Source organism: Phacochoerus africanus, chromosome 12 (assembly GCF_016906955.1).
Source record: "Phacochoerus africanus isolate WHEZ1 chromosome 12, ROS_Pafr_v1, whole genome shotgun sequence".
Classification (NCBI taxonomy): domain Eukaryota; kingdom Metazoa; phylum Chordata; class Mammalia; order Artiodactyla; family Suidae; genus Phacochoerus; species Phacochoerus africanus.
Genome location: NC_062555.1, coordinates 47,862,990 through 47,879,118, shown reverse-complemented (window position 1 = coordinate 47,879,118; position 16,129 = coordinate 47,862,990). Strand labels below are relative to the sequence as shown.

Genomic DNA, 16,129 nt, shown 5'->3' with positions numbered 1-16,129 from the left:
GTCCCAATGAGCCTATGAGAATATGCATTTTAAAGTTCCCAATTTACTGAGTAAAAATTTAAGTAATAAAACTTGGAAACTTGAGTTTTTGACCTTGTGTTTCCAATTATAGTGTTAAAATGCCTTGCCCATTTGGGATTAAAGGACATTTCAGCGTGTTCTTGAACAAAAGTGTTTGTGGGCAAAGTTGCTGATTTTTTTTTTTAATATTGCTATTCTAAAGCCTTTATTATTTGTTTATTTATTTTTAGGGCCCCACCCTCAGCATATGGAGGTTCCCAGGCTAGAGGTCGAATCCAAGCTGTAGCTGCTGGCCTGCGCCACAGCCACAGCAATGCCAAATCTGAGCCACATTTGTGACCTACACCACAGCTCACGGCAATGCCGGATCCTTAACCCACTGAGCGGGGCCCAGGTTTGAACTCGCAACCTCATGGTTACTGGTTGGATTCATTTCTGCTGTGCCACAACAGGAACTCCCTAAAGCCTTTTTGAAAAACATGGTTTAAACATTCATTTTCTTTATTATACTGATCCTTATAACATTTTTTTTATTGAGGTGAAATTCACATGACATAAAATTAGCTGTTAACCATGTTAGGGTCTGTAGTTCAGTGACTTTAGTGTATTTAGAGTGTGTGCAGCTGCCACTCCTACCTGGTTTCAAGGCGTTTTCATCACCCCAGAGGGTGACCCCTGCCCTTTAAACAGTCTCTGCACATTTCCCCACCTCCTTTCCTCCCTGCCCTGGGCAACCACTAGTTTGAGGGTTTGTATGGATTTACTTGTTGTGGAAGTTTCATTCCACTGGTTCTTTTTCATACTGTATCATTGGGGAAGATGACTTACTCCGTATAGAAAAAACAAAACAAAACCCTTTTTATTACATGATTATAACATGATTAACTGAAGGTAAAGATTTTAATGGGAAATATTGATTTCGGTAATTCTGGAGCCTGCAAAATGATTATAAACCTGTGGAAGTTTTCCCAGATTACTCAGTAGAGCTGGCATTTTATTGTTTTCTTGCTTTATTAGTATAGGATAATCTTATTAAAATCTTTTTGGTTAAAATTTAACCATATTTTGCTAGTTCTTTTTTTGGAGTGTGTGTCGGGGGACACACATGGCATGTGGAAGTTCTTGGGCCAGGGATTGAACCTACACCCCAACAGTGACCCAAGCTGCTGCAGTGACAGTGGTGGATCCTTAACCCACTGCGTCAAAGGAGAACTCCCTATTTTGCTGATTCTTATTAAAACATTCCTGCCACAAGCTGTGGTGTAGGTTTTAGTAGTGTGGTAGCACAGATATGTTGTTGGCCGGTCACTTCATGTAATGAGCATGTATTGAGCACCAGGTTCATGCTGGCTGCACTGCTGGACATTGTCATACATCAGAGAGCACAGAAGGTGTGGTCTCGGGGTACAGCCTTATAGAGTAGAAGGTGAATAAATAATAGGTAATTGTGCTTTGCACTAATGCACCAAAGGAAACCAGTGAGGACCATGGTAAATCATTGGAGGGCAGAGGAGCTCCGACTTGAGGGGTCGGGAAGCCTCCTGTAAAGTGTGTCCTTGCAGCCAATACCCCCTCCGCCCAGTCCCCCAAGCTTGGGAGTCCCTCAGATCTTCCCTCACATCCTGTCAATTCTGGCTGCAGAACCGCTCTCACACTCCCCCCACCCCCGCCCACCTCTCACAGCCGCTGCTCTGGTTCAGGCCATCAGCATCTCTTGTGGGAATGATTAGTGTTCTGGTTGGTTCTGAGTCACCTGCACCTACTTCATTTTTTCCACTGCCTCGTTTCTTGCTGCTTCTCCACCTCACCCAGTACGTTGAAGGAACTCACAGGGCCTTAGATATGGTGCTCTTTTAGCTTCTGTGCTTTTAACTGCGTCATTCTCATCGTCTGCTGTTTCCATCTAGCTGACTCCTGTTCTTGTTCTTGTGTCAGAGTCTAAGGAAGCCTTCTCTCACTCCTGTCTTTCTCTCCTCTGGTTGAGGTAGATATGCCTTTTTATCTTTTTTTGTTTTGAAGGAAAATACAGCATTTATTGCAGGACCCAGAAAGGAGAATGGGCGGCTCATGTTCAAAAGATCCGAACTCCTTGATGGCTTTGAGGGAAGGCTTTTTATTTTTATTTTTATTTTTTAATTTTTGGTCATGCCCTTGGCATTTGGAAGTTTCCAGGCCAGGACTTGAACCTGGGCCACAGATGTGGGCCAAGCCACAGCAGTGACAACGCCAGATCCTTAACCCACTGTGTCACTAAGGGAACTCCCAGGGAAGTTTTTAAAGACATTTTGGGTGAGGGCTGCAGGGGGCATGACTTCGTTCTCGTTGGTTGGTGGTAAACCAAGGATTGTGTTTCAGGAGGCTTAATCATTAGCCTCCTGGTTCCAACCTGTCTGGGGTCTACATCTTGTGGTCAGCATGTAGTCTCATCCTCCACCTGTTGCGGGGCGGGGGGTGGGTCTTGGAGGGTCTCCTGGGGAGTCAGGGGGAGCTGTGGTTCTCTCTGTGGTCTTAAGAGCTGGCAGCCTGAATATCAGGGAGTGATCATTCCCGAACTCTTGGTGGAGGCAGACATCCTGCTTGGGTAGACAAGCCTTCCTCATAGCACTCATCACCTGTAATAATTGTGTTTGTATTTGTATGTTTTGGATGTGGCAGGTATTGTTCTCATTTAATGTTCAAGTTAGAGACCTTATCCTTAGAGTGTTAGTACGTGAGAGGGTCTTGGTCCCTGTGAGAATTTCATGGAGCTCTGGGCCTTTTCCTTAAACAGTGCATGTACATGCGCAATTTTGTACAGTGTCAGCCCGGCCATTGATCAGGTAAGAATCCCTGATCAAGAGTCTCTCCCCTTAGGCTTTGCCGTCTCTCACCACTGTTGCCCCATGCACTTTACTTCCACTTCTGATGTTTGCAATTCTGTCTTTTCTCTGCTGTTTTACACTGCACAACTCCAGCTTTGGCGTATTCCCATCTCTGCCTTACCAGTTCCTGCGCCCGCATAGCCAGTGCCCATCCTCTGAGATTAATGTTACTTAGTTCCTAAATCACTGAAAGTTTTTTTTCCCCTCCCTGCTTCAGATAGTAAATTGAGAATGTTCTTAACCTCCTGTGCATACTTAAAACCATATAATTGATATTTTTATTGAGAGGCAACCGAGAGCTCTTAGGGAAAGTCTCAGACTTACATATGTAAGGAGATACAGAGTATGCTTTGTGAAAAAATTACAGTAATATGGATATTTCCCAAGTTCCCAGTATACCAAAACTGAATAACATAACACTTTGTCAGCTTTGTCTATAGATGTAGTTTTTATCAGACTAGGCAAAACTTTCTAACATTATCTTTTAGACATTATGGGGAAAGTATGCAATGTTATGTTTTTCTCCCATACAAGAAAGATTTTTTCCCCTAATTAAAGTACATTGAAGAAATGATGTATGAATTAAATAGAGATAATTCTTAATTGGAAATGTTTTTTTCCTGTATGTTTGTATATTGTGTGTGTGTTACGGTTGAAGTAAAATTGACTGCTTTTCTTCTGTCTTTTTGCTTTTTTTTTTTTTTAAGGGCCACATCCGTGGCATATAGAGGTTCCCAGGCTAGGGGTCTAATTGGAGGTACAGCTGCTGGCCTACACCACAGCCACAGCAATGCCAGATCTTAGTCGCATCTGCGACCTACACCGCAGCTCATGGCAGCGCCGGATCTGTAATCCACTGAGCGAGGCCAGGGATCAAACCCACAACCTCAGGGTTCCTAGTCAGATTCATTTCTGCTGTGCCATCACAGGAACTCCAAAATTGACTGCTTTGCCATGTACATACAGCGCTCCCTAATGTTGAATTATTGCTGTAGATACTAACTCATTTTAATCAAATCCATCCGAATACAGGAAACTAAAGTAACAAGAAAGTGCTCCTTCAGTGCTACTGGGAAGAATTTTATGATAACATTTAACCTGGGCACAGCAGCTTTGCTTTGCTAGGGTTTGATGATAAAGCTATATTGCTGTTTTTTACATCAGCTGACTAATATATTTAGTTTATCCAGAGCCCAAGTCACCATCTGATACTATGTGTAATGAAGCACACGTTGAATTCTTTATACCACATTAAGGCCAGTTCTGTGCACTTTTCAGTAATTTATTAAATGCAGTCACTGAATTTATGCTACCTAGTTGTCACATTCTGACAAAATGGGTTAGTACCTCAAATAATTTTCAGACTGTACTGTTGTAAAATAACAGCAAGGTAAATAATTCCTTTTTGTGGTATTTATCATTATAGCATTGCATCACTTTCTTGGGACAGGATGTTGTAAATCATTTTCCCAGTGCTAATTTGTAGCATTCATATGGAAATCCAGTTTGATTTTACTTTATGGCTGCTATTACTTGAGAACAAATGTGTATAAAAATAACTGAAAATAACTTTATAGAAGTATTAGGTAATTATATCTTTAACATAGTCTAGAACTAAACTTATTACATACTGACTAATCTTTACTTTCAAGCTAATTTTTAGAATGCCAGATTGTTTTCTTTTTTTTTTTGTCTTTTTGCCGTTTCTTGGGCCGCTCCCACAGCATATGGAGGTTCCCAGGCTAGGGGTCTAATCGGAGCTGTAGCTGCCAGTCTACGCCAGAGCCACAGCAACGCGGGATCCGAGCCGCGTCTGCAACCTACACCACAGCTCACGGCAACGCCGGATCGTTAATCCACTGAGCAAGGGCAGGGATCAAACCCACAACCTCGTGGTTCCTAGTCGGACTCGTTAACCACTGCGCCACGATGGGAACTCCCAGAATGCCAGATTGTTTTGACTCGGTTGTATGTAAGAATTTGGACCTCATTGTCTATGTGAATGATGTATAAAAAGTAATTCCTCTGTTCCATACCATAGGGCCAAGAGAAATATGGATTATTAAATGTAACAAAAATTTCTGAAAATGGGAAAAAGGTTCGGTAAGTACACAGTCATTAATGTTCTCATGTTTCACCTGATTGAAATAAAAACCATTTTATTTCAAAGGTTCAGAAATTCCAAATGTGTTTTCTGATATATATTTGGGGCTGTCATGAAGTGTAGGAAAATTTGTCTTTGTCTTAATTTCTTAAGGTAAGATTAAATTCAGAAGTGATAAGGCAGAGGAATCTTGAAGACTTTTTTTTAGGGCCGCACCCATGGAATAGGAAGTTCCCAGACTAGGCATCAGATTGGAACTGCAGCCTATACTGCAGCTCACAGCGACACTGGATCCTTAACCCCCTGAGGTTCCACATCCTCATGGGTATTAATAGGGTTCGTTTCCGCTGATTAGCGAACTTTTTGTTTGCTTGGTTGGTTGGTTTTGGCCATGCCATGGCATGCAGAAGTTTCTGGGCCAGGGATGGAACCTGAGCCACAGCAGTGACAACACCAGATCCTTAACTGCTAGGCCACCAGGGAACTCCAGGCAGAGAATTTTGAACAAACATTAGCTTTATTAAAATATTTTTTTTCTATAAGTGATAAATACATATGGCAAAGTACACAAACCATTCAGTCAAAAGTTAGTCTCCAGCCATCACTTTCCTTCCCTAGAGGCAACCAGTTACGTCTAGTGAGATGTTCTGTTTTCCTCCGGAGATAGAAAAAATACATATTTGTATGTGTATAGATAATTCTTTTAGCATAACCTTTTGACAGATTATCTTGGAGATAGCTCTCTTTCATTGCATGTAGAGCTAGCACGTGGTTTTTAACTACTGTGTAGTTATATGGCTCTATCATAGTTTATTTAACTTCTTTATTTGCAAGTATGTAAATATGCTTATGTATTGGTAGACATTTAGGATATTAACTGTTTTTGCTGTTACGAGCAGTATTACACTCAGTGTCTTAGTTCTTTAGCAAGTATGTAGATATGCCTATAGAACAAATTTATGAAAGTGGAATTGTTAGACCATATATGGTGGTCACTTTGGTAGAATTTCTAAATTATGCCTCCAGGAGCCTTGGATTTCTCCACACCTTTATCAGTTCAGTATGTTTTCAAACCCTTTGATCATTGCTAAGAGAGATTAGAGAGAAAATGGTATTTTTATTTGCATTTCTTTTTAGCGGGGTAAAGTATCAAAAGCCATTTATGTTTAATTTGTGGTCGAATTATCAGTTTATATCCTTTGTCTGTTTTTCTCTTGGGTTGTTGGTTTTTTTTGGTTAATGGGTAGTACCTCCTAATGAATTAAGGAAATTAATGGTAGGATAAGTTGCATTTCTCCTACTTCTTAAAAACTGCTGAAATGCTATGATTTTATAGTGAATATTAGATCAGTTTGTTCTTTAAGAAGTTTAAAATTTACATATAGTTGAGTTTTTTAGATTTGCATTTTTTTTTTACTCAGTGAATTTTATTTTATTTATAGTTGTACAACCATCATCACAACCCAGTTTTACATTTCCATCCCAAACTCCCAGTCCATCCCTCCCCGGTCAACCTGTCTCCTTTGATAACCATAAGTTTTTCAAAGTCTGTAAGTCACTTTCTGTTCTGCAAAGAAGTTCATTGTATCCTTCTTTTTAGATTCCATATAGGAGTGATAGCATATGATGTTTGTGTCACTTAGCATGGTAATTTCTAGGTCCATCCATGTTGCTGGAAATGCCATTATTTCATTCCTTTTAATGGCTGAGTAATATTCCATTGTGTACATGTACCACACCTTCTTGATCCACTCCTCTGTTGATGGACATTTAGGTTCCTTCCATGTCTTGGCCTTTGTATATAGTGCTGTAATGAACATTGGAGTACATATATCTTTTTGAGTCATAGTTTTCTCTGGATATATGCCCAGGAGTGGGATTGATGTATCAAATGGTAATTCTATTTTTAGTTTTTTTGAGGAATCTCCACACTGTTTTCCATAGTGGTTACACCAATTTACATTCCCACCAGTACTGTAAGAGGGTTCCCTTTTCTCCATACCTTCTCTAGCATTTATTATTTGTAGACTTTTTAAAAAAGATTTTTATTTTTTCCATTATAGTTGATTTACAGTGTTATGTCAGTTTCTACTGTATAGCAAAGTGACCCAGTCATACATACATATATATATATGTATATATATATATTCTTCTTCTTACATTATCCTCCATCATGTTCTATCATAAGTGACTAGCTATAGTTCCCTGTGCTATACAGCAAGATTTCATTGCTTATCCACTCCAAATGCAATCATTTGCATCTATTAACCCAAAACTCTCAGTCCATCTCACTCCCTCCCCTTTCCCCTCCCCCTTGGCAACCATAAGTTTGTTCTCCAAGTCCATGAGTTTCTTTTCTGTGGAAAGGTTCATTTGTGCACTATGTTAGATTCCAGAAATAAGTGATATCATATAGTATTTGTCTTTATCTTTCTGACTGACTTCACATAGTAAGGGTCTCTAGTTCCATCCATGTTGCTGCACATGGCATTATTTTGTTCTTTTTTTATGGCCGAGTAGTATTCCTGTCTGTAGACTTTTTGATGATAGCTATTCTGGCTCTTGTAAGGTGGTACCTCATAGTAGTTTTGATTTGCATTTCTCTAGTAATTATTGATGTTGAATATCTTTTCATGTGTTTTTTGGTCATCTGTAGATTTGCTTTAATTGAACTGTCTTTGTCAGATTTTGGTACTTCGAAGTTTATCTTTTAAGTGCTCTGAAATAGCTTTACAGATTATCTGCAGTTACCTGTTCCTTAAGCTGTTCCTTGGTAGAAGTCAGATGAATTGGATGTGTCTTTCTTTCCCTTTTGGGCATGTGTAGTGCAGGTATGTCTTTGGCCACTTTCTCTTGTTTTCATTGCTGTCATTTCCTCCATGATAGTTAGCCTTTTAGATTTTCTGCCTCTTTTGGAATATTTTTGATGAGTTATGTTTTCCTGAGAATATCATCCATTTCATTATCTTCAAATTTATTTATATATATAGAGTTGAGCAAAATCATGTTTTTTATATTTTATTTTATTTTATTTTTTCTGTATCCATCTCAGTAATTTTATTTATTTAAAAAAAATTTTTTTTACGAAATAAAATACATATATTTAAACACAGTTACATTCACACAGATTATTATATCGTGGATCTTAAGAAACAAAGTAAGTGACTCCCTCTGGAGAAGTGGAATGGAAAATATGCTGAGACAAATAGGAAATTTATTCTGTACTTTATCCCATTTTGTATGGCTTTCATCTTTACTATTTAGTATTATCTGTTACATTTCAATTTTTCTTTAAAAATTAGCATTATGTTAAAATTATGTATATCATGCAACTAAAATTTATAAAGAAGAAAGCCTTATATACCATTAAATATTTTATATAGCATAATAAAAGGAATAACTTAAATGGTAAGAATAACAAAAATAATACACCCTCTGAAAATAAGTAAAATATAAAATGCATAAATTGGTTAAAAAACAGTGTAACTATATAAATATGTAACAATTTGTTACATCTTACTGATTCTTCAATAAAGGCATTATACCATTCTAGGTGATGTGATAAACAAGACATTGTAGACTTTACATTGTACTATGGCGAGAAATGGTTATTAATAATACAATTGTAGAACTGTATTATTTAATTGTACAGTGGCATTATTTAATTATAATTATCATAAATTCTTTGATGGAGAGGAAATCAGAATCAGATGTAAGAAGACGTCAGCATTCCAAGAATGATGTCAGATGACCCCCTTCATGGTGGATTATGCACTTACTTACTATGAGATATATTTCTTCTCCAGAGATTCCTTGTTTATAGATTTTTGGTTTGCAGTTATTCTGAAGTTTTGATGTAAGAGTCTATATGTATATGAGATTTTTTTTTTTCTTTGCTATTTCTAGGGCTGCTTCTGCGGCATGTAGAGGTTCCCAGGCTAGGGGTCTAATCGGAGCTGTAGCTGCTGGCCTATGCCAGAGCCACAGCAATGTGGGATCCGAGCCGTGTCTGCAACCCACACCATAGCTCACGGCAACGCTGGATCCTTAACCCACTGAGCAACGTCAGGGATCAAACCCGCTACCTCATGGTTCCTAGTTGGATTCATTAACCACTGAGCCAGGATGGGAACTCCCTATGAGATTGTTTTAAGTTGTTGTTCTCTTAATTGCAAGTTCATCTCCAGTGTTCTGCATTTGTACCCACCTCTTCTCATGATTTCTGATTTTGGTGGTATAGTTGTGCATGGATGATTTTGTATCTTTACTGTATATATACCTTTCCTGGTGAGCCTTGTCATTTGTGGAATTTTTGTTTCCTGTTGCTGCCTTTTCTTTTCTGCCTAGAGAAGTTCCTTTAGTATTTGTTGTAAGGCTGGTTTAGTGTTGCTGAATTCTCTCAACTTTTGCTTATCTGTGAAGGTTTTGATTTCTCCTTCAAATGTGAATGAGGGCCTTGCTGGGTAAAGTAATCTCGGTTGGAGGTTTTTTCCTTTCATCACTTAAGTATATCATGCCAGTCCCTTCTGGCCTGTAGAGTTTCTGCTGAAAAATCTGCCGTTAACCTTATTGGGGTTTCCTTGTATGTTATTTGTTTCTTTTCCCTAGCTGCTCTCAAGATTTTCTCTTTGTCTTTAATTTTGGTTAGTTTGATTAATGTGTGTCTCGGGGTGTTCCTCCTTGGGTTTATTTTATATGGTACTTGTTGTGCTTCCTGGATTTGAGTGAGTGGTTCCTTTCCCATGTTAGGGAAGTTTTCGGCTATTAGCTCTTGGAATTTTTTTTCTGTCCCTTCTTTCTCTCTTCTCCTTCTGGCACCCCTATAATGCGGCTGTTGGTGCATTTAACGTTATCCCAGAGTTCTCTGAGACTCTCTTCATTTGTTTTCAATCTTTTTTCTCTTTTCTGTTCCGCATCCATAATTTCCACTAATCTGTCCTCCACCTTGCTTATTCATTCTTCTGCCTCCTGTATTCTGCTGTTGGCTGCTTCTAGTGAATTTTTTATTTCAGTTATTGTATGTTGCATCTCTTCTTGTTTAAGTTTTATATCTTGTATCTCTTTGGTCAGTGTTTCCTGTAAGTTATCCATTTTTGCCTCCAGTTTATTTCCAATGCCTTGCATCATCTTCAGCATCAGCAATCTAAAGTCTTTTTCCTGGAGGCTAAGAATCTCCTCATTGCTTAGCTGATATTCTGGGGTTTTTCCTTTCTCCCTCATCTGAGTTATAGTTCTCTGTCTTTTTATTTTTACAGGTTTTTGGTGTGGTGCCCTTTTTACAGATAATAGGGTTGTAGCCTCTTTTATTTCTGGTGTCCGCCCCCCTTGTGGCTGAAGTCAGTTTGGGGGCTTGCTGATGGGAGGGGCTGATGCCTGCCCACTGGTAGGTGGAGCTGATTCGAATCCCTCTGGTGGGTGGGGCTTAGTCTCTGGATGGGATTGGAGGCAGCTGTGTGCCTGAGGGGTCTTTAGGTACCTGTTTACTGAGGGGCGGGGCTGTGGTCCCTCCTGGGTTGTTGTTTGCCCTGGGGCTTCTCAGCGCTGACTGAGCTGACTGATGGGTGGGACCAGATCTTCCCATAATGGCCAGCCACCTCCAGAGAAAGGCAGCTGCAGGATATTCCCGAGAGCTTTGCCTTCAATGTTCTTCCCTCATAACAAGCCACAGTCGCCCCTGTTTTCCCAGGATGTCCTTCAAGAACTGTAGTCAGGTTTGACCCAGATTTCTATGGAGACCTCACTCTGCCCTGGGACCCAGTGCACGTGAAAGTCCGTGTGCGCCTTTTAGGAATGGGGTCTCTGTTTCCCCCAGTCCCGTGGAGCTCCTGTGCACAAGCCCCACTGGCCTTCAATGCCAGATGCTCCAGGGGCTCTTTCTCCCAGTGCCGGATCCCCGCACGTGAGGGTTTGATGTGGGGCTCAGAACTCTCACTCCTGTAGGTGAGTCCCTGTCTGTGAACCAGTTAGTTTTCAGTCTGTGGAGCTTCCTACCCAGGAGGTATGGGGTTGTTTATATCACGAAATCGCCCCTCCCACCTCTTGATGTGGCTTCCTCTTTTTCTTCTGGAGTAGGGTATCTTTTTTAAGGTTTCTGGTCCATTTGGGTGGGGATTGCTGAGCTTTTGGTTGTGAATTTTGTGGTTTTTAGGAGAGAAGTTGAGCTCCAGTCCTTCTATTTTGCCATCTTCAGAGTTGAGCAAAATCGTGTTTTAATTTTCTCTGTTTTAGTAGTTACCAAACATTTTGCTCTGAGGACCCCTTTAAACTCTTAGAAATTATTGGATACTTTTGTTGGTGTGGTTTATCTCTAGAATTATTTATTGTAAAAAATTAAAACTGAGACTTTTGTTTCTGTTTTTGTTTTTTTTTGGCTGCACTTGTGGCATATGGACGTTCCTGGGCCAGGCTCGTGCCACAGCAGTGACAAAACTGGCCTCTTAGCCTGCTTCACCATATGGGAACTCCAAAACTGATACAGTTTAAGAATCTTTATTAACTCTTTTAAAACTAATAACCTGTTACATGTTAACATGAATAACATTTTTTTTTTTTATGAAGAAAACCCCCTGTGTTTTCTAATGCAAAAAATTTCCATGAAAAGAGTGGCACTGTTTTAGGTTTTTAGAAATCTTTACTATTTGGCTTAATGGAAGATAGCTGAATTCTCGTCTCTGTTTTCAGTCAGTCTTTTGTGATGTATTGTTTTGGTTGAAGTATATGTGGAAAATTATCCTTTATATAGATTAAGTTTGGAAAGGGAAGAATATTTTAATAGCCTTCTCAGGTAATTGTGCATACTTTTTTGCTGCACCAAAATTCCATAAATGTTAGTTGCAGTTAAGATTCTGAATAACTATCCTTGAACTTTTCATACTCAGTTACATTTAAATCCATGGATCTGTGTTCCTTTTTCTTTCTTTTCTTTTCTTTTTCTTTCTTTCTTTCTTTCTTTCTTTTTTTTTTTTTTTTTAAACTTTTTAAGGCTGCACCTGAGGCATATGAAGGTTCCCAGGCTAGGGGCTGAGTTAGAGCTGTAGCTGCTAGTCTATGCCACAGCCACAGCAATGCCATTCTGAACCACATCTTCAGCCTACAACACAGCTCACAGCAATGTTGGATCCTTAACCCACTGAGCAGGGCCAGGGATCGAACCCTCCTCCTTGTGGATACTAGTTGGGTTTGTTACCACTGAACCATGATGGGAACTCCTGTGCTATGTTTTTCAATTAATCTTTACCCAGGCATAATATTGTAGCATCTTACAGGCTATTTGGAAAATACTGGTCTACTAAGTTTGCTGATTTTTCAAATGTTGACACATTTTATTTTATAATCGCAAAAGAGTCACAAATCAGTAATAGCATCATCAGAATCATTGTGTTTTGGAAAATTGTCAGCCTCACTGTGGCTGATGTGCCAAGTTTTCCAAAATTCTGCCTTATGTTTGAAAGCTTTAACTTGTTATTGTCAACAAATAATATCATTTATTTTCCTTGAAATGACAGGCTCACTGCATTTATTTTTGAGATAATGTCTACCTGCCAGATACTCAAGTCTAAATAACCACAGTGTATCTGTCGGTTGTTTTTTCAGGAAAAAAATTGGTTCCATGAAAAAAAGAAAGACTAATTCTGCTTGCAGCTCAGTCACAGAGTCTTTGGGTCAACTATCATTCATTTAGGATTCATATATTCAATTTTTGTTCTGAGATATATATCCTACAGTTTTTCTGATTTTGAAAATTAAACTCAAGTTTATTTAAAATGGAAGTATGTTTTAGAATTTTTCAGAGTAGAAACATTAGTAGATGTTATCTAAAGAAATAGAAGATTGAATATAAAATGCAATTTACAGATGAAAAAAATCCTTCCAAATATCGCAAGAGATCCACACAAAACAAAGCAATAAAATAAAATGAAAATATAACAAAATGATTCCATGAATGGGCAGGCACCACCAGACATACCTATGAGGTCATTGTAAATAAATGTACATGTACTGTACTTATGGAAAGAAAAAGGTGCTCAGACTGCAGCCCCAAAATAACACCCTACTCGGTATTGTATAAAAGGAGATGTCTGAAGAATGATTCAGAAAAGTTAAAATAAGCCGAAAAGCATATCAAAAGTATAAAAGGTAAAAAGGAATAGGGATTTTTGTTTGTTTGTTTTTTTTTTTTTTTTTTTTTTAGGGCCGCACCTGTGGTATATGGAGGTTCCCAGGCTTGGGATCTAATCAGAGTTACAGCTGCCCGCCTGCACCACAGCCACAGCAACGCCAGTTCCGAGCCGAGTCTGAGTCCTACACCACAGCTCATGGCAATGTCAGATCCTCAATCCACTGGGCGAGGCCAGGGATCAAATCCGCAATCTCATGGTTCCTAGTTGGATTCGCTTCCGATGCGCCACGACGGGAACTCCAGGAATCGGGATCTTAATGGCAGAAAGTTTCAATTCAAGGGGAAGGCACTAAGCATCTTGAAAATGATAAAGCACTGTGGATTGGTCCACAGCGAAGATCTAATCCTTCAAAGTAGCTGTTCACTGAATAAGCAGCATTAATGACCATATGCAAAATAAAAGGAAAAAGTAGTTGGAAACTCAGTAGCAGTAAACTTTATTTCACTTTTCAAATTCAAGTAAACATAAAACGTTAGTAAGATAATAAAGTAGGTCTAATTGATAGTAAATTCCACATTCTGAAAATGGAGAATAAACCTCCTTTTGAGTGCCTGTAGGGTTGTTTTTGTTTTTTTTTTTTTTTTTGAGAGTTAAGTTTTATTTGGGATGAAATTAGGACTTAAGCCCAGGAGGCAGCATCTCAGGTAGCCATTGGAAACCACTTGGAGGAGGTGAGGGGGGAAGCTAGGATCTATGAGTTTTTGCAACAATGGGGAGGTAGTAGGAATAAAAGATTTGCAGATAACGAGATTTACAGAAAAATGTACAGAAAACCATTTCTGTGGGAAGACATAAAGATCTGGGCTTACTGAAATTACTCCTTTGATGTTTTCCTGAGCTCCCTCGGGGTTCATTGGCAGCACCCTGGGGAGTGGCTGTTCTCACAGGTGACCCATGACATCTTTTGTTTTGCCCACAAACTACAGCCTAGGAGCTATTTGAAATTCTGCCCCAGAGAGGAAAGGGGGACTATCAAGACATGTCGTAAAGGTGAAGGGGAAGGTGTAAATGTGTTCATGTTTTACAGAAGTTTGCTGCTAGTCTTGTGAAGGTTACGACTAGTCATAGACATCAGTCATCATTGATGGACTTTAGTGTTTTTTTAGATATGAGGCGATGCAAGAATTGGGCTCATAAAATCTCCTCCTGAAAATATCTAGCTGTCCATCTGGAGGTCATTCTTCCAGTTTTCCCAGAGGAGAGTGTGTGCCTCACTCCTGGTCTTCACCCTGAGCTCCACTCGGGGGGTGCTGTGGGTCGGCAGCTGCAGTGGTTCGTGTTCTACTCCATGTAGAGGCTGATGGCAAGGACCAAACTTCAGTTCACAAGGATAAAACAGGGGCTTTCAGAATGTAATTATCTGTTGTTTACTTTTTCATTGAATGCCCTGTGTTTGGACTCACTGAGGTTCAGGTTCTTTATGTCTCCGTGCAGAAGGAATTCAGCGAGGGAGAAAGTGATAGGCAGGAAATAGGTTTATTAAGATAGGACGCTTGTGAGAGATGCAAGCGGGCAGGCACAGGAAGCTCTGCCCGAGTGCCTATAGGGTTTTCACAAAACTGGCCGTGTATTTGGCTATAAGGCACGCCTTGATAAATCCCTGTATGAGATGTATTTGATGTTCGTTTTAGCCTGCCAGCAATTGAGTTGGCTTTTAAGGGAAACATTAGTGTGGATTGAAGGAGTAGAGATGGGGCCTTTTCCTTTATGCATTTCTATGTTCAGAGTTTTGATAGAGTATAGGTGTTGATTTGGTAATTTAGGACAAAGTTTTTAAAAGCCTCATTTAAGTAACCTTAGGGGTCAATCAGTATGTAATTTATCGTATGTTTAGAATGTGCCTCCTGTCTGCCACTTTCCTAGCGTAGCTTTTACTAGAGGAAGGAAGATAACCTAAGGAGTATAAAACAGTCTGTCTCCACAGAGTGTTAGGTAAGATAAGCATTTAAGTATGAATAAGAATTCTGGCCAAATGCTGTGTTGAATTCATGTGACTTTAAATTAGTGCCCTCAATCACAAATGTACTGATTACTCCCATGTGAACATGATCAGGCATGTCGTTTTTCTGATAACTTCTATCTCTAATTAGCTTCATTTGTTTGGGGGACTTTTCTGGTCAGTTGGGACCATAATATGCTTATAATTTCCATTAGAATTATATCCCCAATAAAAACAATTAGAATGTCAATTATGATTGTAAATTGTGGCCAACATTGATAACAGCTAAGTAAGGTTTTAATTTTTTAAATTTGGCCGGAAAAAGTGGAGATGGGGCTTTATTTAATTAATCCTCTTTATAATTACAGAAAGAACTGGTTGTCCTCTTGGGCCGTGTTGCAGGGTTCTTCTTTACTCTTTACCAAAACTCAAGGAAGTAGCACAAGTTGGGTAAGTATTTCTTTGGAGGATTTACGCATTTAAATTATATGCACATAGTAATATACCCGAATTTCACATAACATTCCACAGTCCTTCGCTCGACAGCTAGTGTGCAATTAAGAGTAGAGAAAGTTTTCTTAAAGATGTATTCTGACTCTATTCTGACTCCTGAGAGAAAGAAGGGGGCTAATTAGAAAAGTCGTATTCATTGTATTGTTAAAACCAAGAAGTTCTGTTCTGTCCATTGAGTTGAAAGGTGGCCTGACTACTTGGCCTTGGAGAACAAATGTATTTCTCGGTTCATCTCCAGAATGTGAAAGCTTTCCTGTGTTTGTGACCTTGCCCTTTCAGATATTTAGTCAGATAAGCGTCATGTGGCAAGTTGAGTCCCACCTTGAATCCAACCCTGGGATGCTAGTCAGGTCTGTGCATGATGTCAGCCAGCTTTTTAGAAGAAAGGAAAGTCACCATTACTTGTGGAATTTTGAAGCTTTTCTTAATTGAGTGTGTATATGGTTATTCCTCGGTTATTCAAAATACTAAAAGTTATAATTCGTGACATCTCATAATCACTGGCGCATTT

The 16,129-nt window shown here is 39.3% G+C and overlaps 1 protein-coding gene across 8 annotated transcripts in view; it reads left to right on the top strand.

The window, feature by feature from the left end:
• The window catches only part of ARHGAP12 (Rho GTPase activating protein 12), a 117,614-nt gene that overhangs the window by 81,157 nt on the left and 20,328 nt on the right, over positions 1-16,129 (top strand). For all 8 annotated transcript variants that reach the window (XM_047754571.1, XM_047754569.1, XM_047754567.1 and 5 more), the window contains 2 exons: positions 4,924-4,985; positions 15,474-15,555. In XM_047754571.1, the coding sequence (XP_047610527.1) occupies positions 4,924-4,985; positions 15,474-15,555 (144 nt within the window). The remainder of the gene's footprint in view (positions 1-4,923; positions 4,986-15,473; positions 15,556-16,129) is intronic.